Source organism: Calypte anna, chromosome 11 (genome assembly GCF_003957555.1).
Source record: "Calypte anna isolate BGI_N300 chromosome 11, bCalAnn1_v1.p, whole genome shotgun sequence".
NCBI lineage: Eukaryota > Metazoa > Chordata > Aves > Apodiformes > Trochilidae > Calypte > Calypte anna.
The window spans coordinates 13,953,997-13,966,565 of record NC_044257.1 but is presented as its reverse complement, the minus strand read 5'-3'; the positions used below and the strand labels follow the sequence as shown (position 1 = coordinate 13,966,565).

At 37.9% G+C, this 12,569-nt stretch overlaps 1 protein-coding gene across 1 annotated transcript in view; it reads right to left on the bottom strand.

The window, feature by feature from the left end:
• The window catches only part of VAT1L (vesicle amine transport 1 like), a 45,876-nt gene that overhangs the window by 15,838 nt on the left and 17,469 nt on the right, over nucleotides 1–12,569 (bottom strand). Inside the window, exons 4-7 of the mRNA XM_030457757.1 lie at nucleotides 10,933–11,075; nucleotides 8,659–8,762; nucleotides 7,019–7,074; nucleotides 6,538–6,732 (exon numbers count right to left, since the gene is read on the bottom strand). Coding sequence (XP_030313617.1) covers nucleotides 6,538–6,732; nucleotides 7,019–7,074; nucleotides 8,659–8,762; nucleotides 10,933–11,075 — 498 coding nt within the window. The remainder of the gene's footprint in view (nucleotides 1–6,537; nucleotides 6,733–7,018; nucleotides 7,075–8,658; nucleotides 8,763–10,932; nucleotides 11,076–12,569) is intronic.

The window sequence follows — 12,569 nt, the reverse complement described above, 5'->3', positions numbered from 1 at the left end:
TCATGTAGCTCAAATTTCATGCAGTGTTTATGAGTAATATATAGCAATTGAAAATAATTGACCTGCTTACATACTTAACAAGTGAAATCTGAGTTTCCTAAAACATCTCATTTACCCAATCTGATTTTGTGGTAATTATAACCAATGTCACATATCTAAAGCCTTATTATGGAGCCACAGACCCTATATCTAAGTTTTGTCCTGCTTATTTCTGTCTTACTTTCATAATGGTGTTACGTTGTCAGGAACAGAGTGTGAAGACAAAATGACTACTGCATTATGCCATCACTTGCTGACATGGGTAGGAAGAGTAAAATGAATTAAGAAATGTGAAGTCCTGTTAACATTAAATGGGGAAGAAAGTAGATAAATTAAACAGACATTTGGTAGGAACTTAGTATTTCATTTAAGAGCAGCAAGGGTCCCATAAACAGGGACGTGTAATGTTTCAGGGAAAAAAAAAATCTGTGATACCCAACAAACCCCAGTACTTTCAAGGTATCTCTTATCAGTATAAGCATATAGCATTGAACTGATTTAGAGTTTTAATTAATATTTACATAAGATAAGCATCTTGGCAAAAATTCTTTGCAAGGTCTTTATTAAAAATCACCTTACTCACTCATGGCTCAATTTTCATTCACGAAGAGCTTGTGTTCATTACATTTAAAGTTAGTGAGGTGAAATTCAAGTACAAGAGCTTCCCCTTACTCAGCCTAAAATTGAAAGATATTTTGGTAACTGTGTACAATTTGATTGTAAACATAGAAGCAAGCTACCCTGAATTATTCAGGTTTTGCTTCTTGATCTGCTTTCCCCACATCTCTGTTTTGAAACCTGTTACATCAGGAAGACAGCTCCTTGCATTTTGGAAAGCTTTGATATCCCCATGAAGCTCGTATTAAACTTGTGTTAGACTTGTCTGTACACCAAGAAACAATGGTGAGGTACAGATAAATCATTTAAGTTTACTTTGAACTACAGATATGTATTTTATACAGTTAAAGGGAACAGAATCTCACACATGGCAAGAATAAAGAATTCTGCAGCAGTATTGCATGCAGTGTACATGCAGAGCTAATATCTGTACATCAGGAAAACAGTTCATGAAAAACTGCAAAGAAATACTTGCAGTATCAAAATAAGCAGCCTCTACATTTTAAAGCTAGAGGAGCAATAATAGCAAAGCAAACACCTATACATTCATGGGAGATTTTAGAGAATGACTTACATTTCCCTCTGTCCACAACATAACACTGCCAAGTAACTGGTTTTATGGCTATTAAAAAAAATAGTTTTTTCTGTATTTCAGGATAGTTCGGTGCCTTGGTTATAAATGAACTCCACTTTTGTCATGTTACTAGATATTATTATATATTATTTTCCATCACTTGACAAACAAATACAGGTTCTAAATGTTACAGAAGTCACAACTTCAAAAAAAAGGTGTAGTTTGTTGAGCTGAAAATTCTGTTTTAATCAACCAGAAAAGGGAAAAACATGCACATGCCATTATTGCACTCTCAGCCCCCAAAATGTGACACATGGCATTTAGTACTCATTACAAGCTACCAGCCTGATCTGACATCACCAAATTGCCCTCCTGTTATATTAAAAGTAACAAATGCATCAGTTTGCTCTCTATCTTAGTACAGTGAAACATGTAAGACTTTTCACTTGAAAGCTAAGGTAAGTGAAATGCATGAATAGCTTTTGGTGAAATTAAAGTACCTGCTTTAGGGAAGGATCAGTGTTTTTATTGTCCTATCATGGGTTGAAAATTTCTGGTCCCCCCACCCTGACTAACATTGATGGGTAAAAACATGCACTGAGATGGTAAATTCAGTGGAAAAAAAACATGTTTACAATAGCTAAATGCTTTGAAGCCACAGGCCAGTGCTTAAAACAGAAATATTGTGATATCTTTACTCTCCCCAAAATGTTTGCTATAAATTCTGTATGGCGAGTGTCCCTTCCTCCAGTTCTCATCTCTGGGTAAGGCTGTGAACTTAGATATAAGGTTTCTACTGTTTTAGTTGCTACTGTGAACAACACTGAAAGCTAACACAGAGAACTAAGTATGTGAGAACAGCAGCATAGAAGAAAATGTTTCTTTTAAAGTAAATTATTGTAGCAGCAGGTATTCTATAATGATACTATAATGTGATCAGTTGCACTGCTCTCCTTTCAGGTTTAGGTTCTTAAACGCAGCTTGATTTTTCCTTGGCAATTAACTATAGAGAAAAGATCTGGCTTCAAGACAAGGGAATCTCACTTAGATAAAAATTGAATTTACAGCTAGACCTGCAACATCTTTTGAAATTGTTCTGAAAAAAACCCTGCAACTTATAGTGCAGTGATCCTGCCAAATTAAATTAAGGTTAGGGGTTCATTTCAGTTGAAGACATTCTATGCACTGACCACAAGGCACACTCATTAAGAGTCCTCTGACTCATATCAAGATGCACAGGGCTTGATCCACAAGTGTATTTAGTGCCTTGATTCCACTGATTTCAGCCACAGCTGAGTGCAACAGTACATTCCTGGATCTGGGCTGCAGTTGGGTTACCAGTTCCTAAGAAAGGAGCTGCTAAAGACATAATTGCATTGTCACTACAAAGCAATGACACAGGGTGATGCCTCCTGTAAGGTTCTGGCATCTATAATATTATCAGATTATCCTCACCTTTTCAGACTAAGTAGCAACTCTACTACATAGGTTTCAGTATCTTCATCATTCTTACTGGCCCTAAGTTAGTACACATCTTTGATACCATTATTACTATGTAACAGTGCACTCCTATAAATGATTTTAGAGATAGGAAAGGAATGAATCCCTTGGCATACAAAACAGGTATGTAGTCAGGATGTTGTTCCATAATCTCACTGGTCACCCATATGGACCAAAACATCCCAGACCTGGTAGAACTGAGCTTTGTTTTAGATGCTACCAGTGCTACTTTTAACTGCTGCAAATCACCTAGAAGAGATGCTTGTAGCTTCTGTGTCAATAATCCATTCTACCTTGAGTATATAATCTCTTTTGCAGTTACAAGAAGCCAAAGAAATAAAATTTTAACAGGAAAGTGTAACTTGAGCATTTTTATTCAACTCACTGTATTTTCTGAGAGTCTTCACTTTTCACTGTTTAATTAGAATCATCTACTGTGTGAAGAACCTCAGGAGAATGCTAATGCATAAATGAGTACTACAAATTAATCAGAGTGAAGAGGGACTAAGTGCCAAATTAAGGACTAGATAAGTAGTTACTACCAAAGAAGCAGACACAAAGCTCAACAAAAATTCACTGAATACTAATTATATTTTAAACTCTAGTATTTGTAATGAAATGCAATCTTACCAGATAATCAACTTTTTACTACAGAACAGTATTTTAATCATGTACCATCTACAAATTATCTTGTCTTCTAAACACTTGAGCACAGTAACAAAAAGCTGCAAAGTAGCAAGGCTTCTCAACAGCAGCTATTTATCATATGACTCTGCTCATCTTGTCATGAGTAATTCCCCAGTTAGACTTCCATTTTAAAATATCTATGGAATTTGTTACCATCTGTTTTAGTTAAATCTTTCTTGAATTAACATTACAAAATGGCTCTAATGGCTTAGTTGAGAACAGACTTGACTTTACTAGAACTTATGATGTTAATTTCAGTTTAAAATTACCCTTCCTGAGACAACAGCTAACACAGCAATACAAATAGTTTTCCTTCCTAGCAGCAGGGAAGTCTAGATCCTAGTGTCCCTTGTGTCAGTAATGAATGGAAGAAAATAAAGTCACTTTCAAGTTTCCACACAAAATAAAATCTGTCCCACTTTTTCTTCAGTCAATCAGCAAATTTATTTCAGCAGATTGTACTGAAGAGGTAGGGAAATCCTCATCTTAAAAATAAATAAATAGATAAATATGGTCAGTGAAAATAAAAGTCCTTCCATTGACCTCCACATGCTTTTGATGAGGCCCTAAACCAAAAAATCAGAACACTGGAAGAGATTATATCCTAATTATAATGATCTCACTGATATCCAGACAAATATTACTTGTTCAACAGGAATAATATCAAGCTAAGTCTGTGTAGCAGTTTCTGAATGCTGCTATCTTGAATATTATTTGACAATCAACCAGACATCATGTAACATACACTGCAACGTGATAGAGAAATGTGAATCTAATAACCTCCTTAAACCTTGTATTACTGCCACTTGAAGTACTTCAAACTGTGAAGTATTGTTGCAGTTACAATATTCTCTGATATTCTGTATATTCTTATCTAATTCACTGTGTACTCCTGCAGAAAGTATTAAGAAATACACACTGTTCCAGGAACCATACCAGACCTTTACAGCAATGAAATGTTTACTTCGAAGTGGGGAGAAGAGGAGAGAGGCTGGGGGGTAAAACAGCTTAAAAAGTTTCTTTGGCTCTTCTCATGATCACTAGAACATAAAGGCCATTCTCTTCTAAGACTGCAGAATATTATTTTCAGCTTCAGTACATAAATTGCTATTGCAACCTGATACAGCTTTGAAGAGAGAAATGTTTGCAATGTGTAGTTTTGTTAGAAAAACAGGTGTCTGCCATGTTGGCTTAACAGAATCTGCATTAATCTGTGAATTGATATTTGCACAAAGAAGGGATATATGAAAACAAATGCAGATGCAGAGTGAATAAAACAGGCTGAAGGGATATGTTTGGGCTATGCCTTCCATATATAGATCAAAACTTTTATGCATATAATTCTACATTCAGGTATTCAACATTAAACATTTGGAAAGATGCCTCACAATTAAAGGCTCATCTGAGATTTTTCCTTGAAATATTTTTATTTTCCATGTCACTTCCAAATTAAAGCTCATCTCTATGGGAGAATTTCTAGTTAGAGGAAATATGGGTTCTCTTGTGAGCCTCTGGAGAGGTTGGTAGGATTCCATAGAAAACTCATCCTCCTGTATTTAAACATACTTACTCTCCACAGTCTTATGGGTCAGGGAAATTCCCCAGGAAACAGTAATGGTAAAGAATTGGTCATAGTGATAAGAACAGTCAAATGAAAGTGCACATTTGGAGTAAAATAGGCTTACTACATAGGAAATGAGAAGCAATCAAATGTCAGACTCTGAAGAGGAGGAAATGTTGACACTAATAAAAAAACCCAACCAACCAACCAAACAAACCTCCCAAAACATAAAATATGTGCTAACCTTTCTAGTCTGGTCCATTTTGTTCTCAGCTAAGATAGACATTTTTCTGTGTATCATATTGACTTGAGAATCTGCCACAAGTTATTTTTATACCAAAAAAATACATGCCCAAAATGACAGTGCTCTGAATAATGTTTCAGTAACACTTTGCAATCGATAAAAGACATCTCTAGCACTGTTATGTCCCTGAAGATAAGTCTCAAATGTGTCTTTTGTAAATTAACTAATAACTCATGGAAAGTGAGCAGGCATGATAAATGAGCTATAGTTTTCTAGACTGCTTTTTAACAGATGTATTTACACATTTCATGGTCTACCATTAGGGATGGTACACTTTACTGCCAAATGTTAGAGTAAATGTGAAGTCTTCCAAGAAATTCCCATCATGTTGACTACTAAGATCAGCCTGAAGTGTAATTTTTCATTTTATGTCCTCACTCGAGACTTTTTCAAGCTATTGTTACTATTTTAATTATCCTTTTCTTACTTATCTCTACATGAAAAGTACACTTTTAAATGAAAAATTGCAAGATGCCTATCTAGAGTTTTGTGGCTCTTACATTTAAAAAATATTTAATAAGCATATTTAATAATCAAATAAAACCCCATGTCAAGAACCTAAATTTGATCCTGTTTCCATTTCACACAGCTCTTCAAAGTGCTTTCCCTTTCATACAAGGGCAGAGACTGTTGTCTTGCCTAAGCCAGCTGCTCTGCACTGCAGTATCTGATTCCCCTCAGGCAGTTCCATAGTGATAATTAGTAATAAACCTGAATGCCACTCTCAGGCCAAGGCTGCTAAAACCCCACCCTGTTGCTGAGTTGTTCTCAGTGTTGGTGTGGCCTCAGGTGTACATTTTAGAGAAACAGGAAGAGATTCCAGGGGAAGTTGTCATTCCTTTCTGTTTTGCTGGAGAGGAACAAATGGAGTCCATACTGTGCTGGACCGTTTGTATCTGCTGCACCAGATGATGTAACATGCTAGGGTATACTGGGGCAGATGTAGTGATACCATCAGGACATATACAGCTCCTAGATTACCATGACCCAAGGTAGAACCCACCTTGTCACATAACAGGCCTAGGCATGAACAAGCCCCAGTAAACATGCAATGCATCCAAGAACTTTCAAAAGGTTGTGGGGTACCACCACACAACTGGATATCTTACCTGTGTCCATGGCAGTGGCAATGCCATTTTATGCCACTTGAATAATGAACAACATGCAGGACTCAGAACCCAGGCTATGATTAGTTTCTTTACATGTCTTCAAGGAGAGCTGGGATATAAGAGGGAAAAGAAATTTTGCTCTTACCTCTTCCAAAGCCCATAATGAATCAACCACAGGCTTAATCTTCTTATTGTTATATAGATTTAGGAGTTTGTCCATCACACCCTTGACCACGCCACTTCGATTCTGTTTGAAAAGTAGATTCAACAGGGAAAATCCAGCAATTACTTTGTTCTCCTCATACAGCTTGATAGGATTTACTTTCTCAACTTGCCACCACTGGAAAGCAATAAACAACAGCAGAGTTAGAATAAGATTTTTCAAGGATGTTTGCAAGAAAACTGCCTGGGCATATGTGATACATGGCTCATGGCAAATCTGAAGCAACAGCCAAGAGAAACAACAAGGATTTTATGTAAGGAGGAAGTGACTGACATGCAGAAATAAAAACCTGTGTTGCATGAGATTAGGATGCTCAAAGAACAGTGAGTGGATCTGGTTTTAGGATGTGGATCTAGGAGTTTGGAATTTGAGAAGAGCAGAATCACAGCACTGGGACACTTACTGATTTTGCAAAACTGAAGAAGCTTTTTGTCTCCCCAGTAACCATGTTAGATGAGCCTGTAAAGATGAGTACATTGACACAAAATTTAGTGCATGCAGACAAGCAGACCATTTATTATATGGAAAATTATTTTCATGATTTATATATATAAAAAAAAAATTCTCCAAGTTTAAAAGCAATTAATAGACACCCTTATACTTAGGAAACACTTAACAAAGAGGCCAAGGTGACCGAGCCCTAAGGGATGGCAGGTATTCTGAGATGAAAAATACAGTCTATCAAATCTCCCCACACCAGGAACAGGCTAAGTGTTATTAGACACCTTGACACCAAAACTCTTCCATAGCTCTCTTCTTCTCTGCAGTAAAATGTCATTTGTCTGACACACTATTATTCAGTAGCAATCCCTATACAGGTGTCTTTTCTGTATCTGTAAACATCCATTAATCTGACCACTACATGTGTGCACATACGTGCACTGTACCCTACAACCTGTTAATGAGGGTAGTGAGAATTCACTGGCAGGGAATTAGTTACAAACAGAGTATCAGGTTGGCCTGTACAGTCCAACAAGATATCCCAGTGCCAATGTATTTATTATTGCCATATTGCCAGCAAAATGAAGCCCAAAGAAGCAGGTATGCTTATCCATGATGCCACTACACTTTCCACTGTCATAGATATATATTTTTTACTTCAAAAGTTAAAAGCAATCCTTTCAGCTGTCCTCCTACAGAAGCTTGCCCTCCTTTACACATGGCAATCTGGCAGAACTGCAGGAAGGACATGTTCCCTGGGTGTGTGATGGAGCAGTCCATTTACATGAATGGAAATTTGTAAACATAAGCCTTGGCTTGAACTCCTCAGACATGTCGATCAAAAACTATAGAATTGTTCCTGCAATCTTTCTCCAAGATTCCCTCCCACAAGAACTGCATAACAGTTTCCTTGGCCACACTGTGAATCCTATGGTGTGAAGAATGAGAGATCCAAGATTTCTTCTACACTTCTGTATCACCCGATAATGTTTAACAGTCTGAAATATCTGCTTCACTTTTGGATTTTTAGTGTGTTTGGGGTTTTTAATAGTTTTTTGTATTACCTGTTGTTCCTCAATAATTTAGTTCATGTAGTGAGACAGGACCAGGTGCCCTGAGTTATTGATGAGTGGGTGTGGGTTCACCTGTGTCTGGCCTCCCTCCTGAGCATGTGCAGGAGCAGGGGGCCAATAAGAGAGCAGCTGACACGCACGGAGAGAGCTCTCACTCTTCAGTGAGGATGGAGAAGCCCACAGCTCAAGGAGCCCCAGGAGCAGGCAAGAAAGGGTAGATCCTGAGGCCTCAGGAACAGCCCTAGGACATTGTCCAGGAATGGGCTAAACCCCGAGGCCTCAGGAACAGCCCTAGGACATTGTCCAGGAATGGGCTAAACCCCGAGGCCTCAGGAGCAGCCCTAGGAGCAAGAAGGACTCCTCCCGCTACAAGTTCATGCTAAGCTTCACTAAAATCCTTTACTGGAAATGGTCTAATTAAGGAAGTATGGCACAAAGGCCACCAGTTCTGGGAAGAGCAGTATTTTTAGATATTATAAGCTTTGCAAAACATTATTTTTGAAATATGTACCTGATTTTTCCCACTCACCATATAAAATATAAGTCCCAAGTGGTTTGAGAAGACTGAGGCCTTTCCCAGTATTTTCTCCACAAAGACAGTCCAAAACAATATCTACTCCATCTGTTGAGATTCTAAAAAGGAAGAAAGAAATCTCACTGTGCAATAAGATCCACAGGACTGGTCAATCAGCATGATACAGGCTGATTGCTAGCATAGTATTAACATTTTCCAGGTACTTTTAAAAAGGACTCTAAGGCTCAGGCTCTGACTACATCAAAACTTTCTCCTCATCAAAAGACAATACAAAGCCATTCAGAGCTGGAATGTAAGTTTGCTGGGCCTTTCAGGCTTAAAAGACTTGGGAAACCATCTTGTTCCCCTAAAAATCCAATGTATCTTTAGAGTCTTCTCAGAATCATCACTGTACTTTTAAAATTTATTTTTTTTGTTTTCTCAATGCAAAGTGCAAAAACACCAATCTGAGGGGCAAATCAGAGTATGAGCATATTCTGCAGGGTTCCAATTCTGACTTTTAATCAGGACTATCAATTGTGCTAACACTACACACCTCTATAAGAGCAAAGAAGCTCAAACTAGCTTGATACACCTACATTTTATCTTCTCTGTCTCACTGGTCTATTGCCATGTAAAACAGTATGTGACAATGCAGAATCCCCAAAAGGGGTTTTAACAGATTAAACAGAGCAGAATTCCACCGCTTCATAACTGGGTCTCCTTTTGATTTCAGTGGTTATGGTCCATTACACAGAGTCAGGGGTGATGTCAGGGAACTGTCCCAAGAAGAACTGTCCTGATGAAGGGCAGAAGCAGCCCTTGCATTGTCTGCAATCATAAAGTTATCAGAAGTTAAAGGGGGTTTTACTCCTTTTGTTAAGCACCAACTTCTTTTGTTAAGCAACCATGCTCCCATATGGCATTTCCCTCAGATCAGATCTGCTGCTGCCCCTGACAAGAGGTAGGATTACAATTGCTGTTGAACTCTGATGAATGTTTCCAAGTGTTCTTTCTTGTTGAATCAATGCTTGGGAAAGTGGGGATTGTGAGAATTCAGTTTTCATCTCACCACAGCAATTTTCTGAAAGCAGCAGAACACTGCTTTGTGTTTGGTATGTTTACTTCCCCAAGAGAAAGACTATCAAAGGGCTGAAGAAATGTGCTGCAGTTCTTCTCAGCTGTAAGAAAAAGGTAGGGATGTCATCCCCTGGACAATGCTTAGACTTTTTGGTGAAACTTCCCATATGGAAAAATCTTCCTTTGATATAAAACATCCCTTGTGATGGATAGTTTCAAACGTGCTTCAAGTCCTCAGGAGTGCTCCAGAAACAGTAGCAAGACACCCTGCTTTCTCCTTCAAGAGAAGTCTGGATTGTTAACAGACAAAAGTCTGCTGGATAGTGAAGGCATTTTTTGAGGGCTAGTAAACCTTATACTCAGAGATCTTCCAAGACTTTCCACGTCACTCTGAGCAATGCTGAATTTGACAGGAAGCTTGTCAACTACACTACCTTGAGGTGTCTTTGAGAAATTTCTTGTTTTATAAAACAAGACCACAAACAATCTATAATCCACTTTATAATCTAGTATCTTGACAGATTCAAGATGAATTTATCTGCCGGACAAGTAAATTCAAAAAGGAATTTTTTACTCTGATTTTCTTATCAACTGTGAAGTTTCGCCACTGTTGATGCCAGTTTTGCATCAACAAAAATACCTAAAAACAGTTTAAAAAAACTGGAAAACAAAGTATTTGAAAGCATGTAAATAGAAACACACAATTACTTCAAAAGGCAACAGGATGATTCTAATCTGAATGCAAACAAACAAAATCTAAGGCTTTGAAATTAAAACAGACATCATGTGCTCCAATAACAGTTCCTGGCAAATGATAAAAACCCAGGCAGAAGGAAACACATGAGAACTCGAAAACCTGGAAAACTTACAGATCCACTGAAAATATCATACTCAGTGCATTACAGAGAGCTACTACACATGCATAGCCAACTATATCCCTCTGCTAAAATGTTTATTCTTTTTCATTTAATATACTTTGCTTGCAGCAGATTTCCAAGTATGAACACAAACAAAACTTATGTTGCTCATAAAAAAATAGGGAGATGCTTGCTTTCTTGTCCCTTGTATTGGAAGATGAAGTATCTGGTATAAATGACATTTTTCAAATACACAAATACAATCTCTTTCCACAGGTATGATCAGCCTAGTGTCTTTAGTAGTATTTTGCCAGATACTATACAACCCTTATTTAGCAAAACAGAAGATTACCTTTTTACTTCTTGAACATAGTCTGCATTTCTGTCAAACAGGTGAGTTACTGAGTCTTTGATTGCTTCATGTTTGAAAGATGAAGCTGTTCCAAAAACAGTAACATTGGGAATAGTTGAGCAGAGCTGAGCAACAGCTTGACCCTGCAAACACATTATTTTGTTAGTTCACTGACAAGGAAATTGGTTGACAGACTTTGCAACTTCCAATTCACTCACAACACAGCAAAATCCAAACCCAAACATGTGCAAGAACTTCCCAAACTAATTTCTTGCCAGTGTGATGCAGTTCAGCCATAGAAGAAGAAGAAAAAAAAAGTAAATCAAAAGAATATTCTGAAGACAAAAGAACTGCAGAGGTAAAAGTTATTAAGTATCTCAAAATTGTCTTGGAAAAGAGTTCTTGATCTTTTAAGAAAGGCAGTGTAATTTAGGGACAATGGTGTTCTTTTATGAACATAAAGGAACCACAAAAACTGATTACTCAAAGAGTGCTAGAGAAGTATTTCTCATTTGCTACTTGCATCCCACATCCAGTTCCCCCAGAGCCCTTGAGTAACATCAGCAGTGCTCTCTGCACTTCATAGCACAGAACAGTGCTGGCTGCATCCATGATTCAAATCCTCTCTGCTCACAGGGAATCACAGAATAGTTTGGGGTTTTTTAAAGATCATGTAGTTCTAACCCCCCACCAGGGGCAGGGACACCTCCCACTAGGGAGAGACACCAGGCTGCTCAAACCCCCATCCAACCTGGCCTTGAACAATCCCAGGGAGGGGATATCTACAACCTCCCCGGGCAATCTGCTCTTTTGGTGAGACACTGGAAGACCCTGCAGCACCTCATGTCAAAATTTCTGGCAGATAATAAAATGGTTCCCCTGGTACTCAGATACAGCTTTTATCCTTCAGGTTTTTGCAGTCCTAATGCAGAAAGTCTACTGTAGTCAGTACCATTCCTAAGTGATCACATTTTCTGTCAGTGAGAGACAGAAAGGTGGTATAACAAATACTGCATAGCATTGCAAATCTGGTTTACCTCTTATTAATAATTATTACTGATTATTCAAAATGTAGAAATAGCCTTGAGTCATGCCAACATCAAAGAGGATAAAAATGGCCTTAGGTTGTGTATAGAAAAATTGTTCTCCTAGTGTATATCCCTCCCCTGTCTGGACAGTTTAGTCAGATGCTGTCAGTCCTAGGCAGGACTTGAAGCATTAGAGTATTCAGGCATTCAAACATCTGCACTTTGACTTTCCAACTTCAGGTGCCAGAAGGCTTTAATTTCTCCAAGTTTTAACCTCTAATTTCACAAAGCTGAGAGAAGAAAGGAAGCACTGCATAAATATTGAACCATCTAGATTTCAAAATGATCTTGAATAGGTCATTTTTTACAGCCCTGGGTTTTGTTTTACTCTTAACACACTTACAAATGGAAGACAGACTTTTGGTAGCCATTCTGCCTCTTTTTGTAACCAGTAATTCCACCAGAGCTATCATGGTTACATGGATGTGCCCAGAAACAAGAAATGGCACTGTTATTCCAAAATACACTATATAAAAAACAAAGCAAAATTCTTATATTTACAGCCAAAGGCTGTCATTTGTAAACTGTATGCACAACCAGTAAAATCAT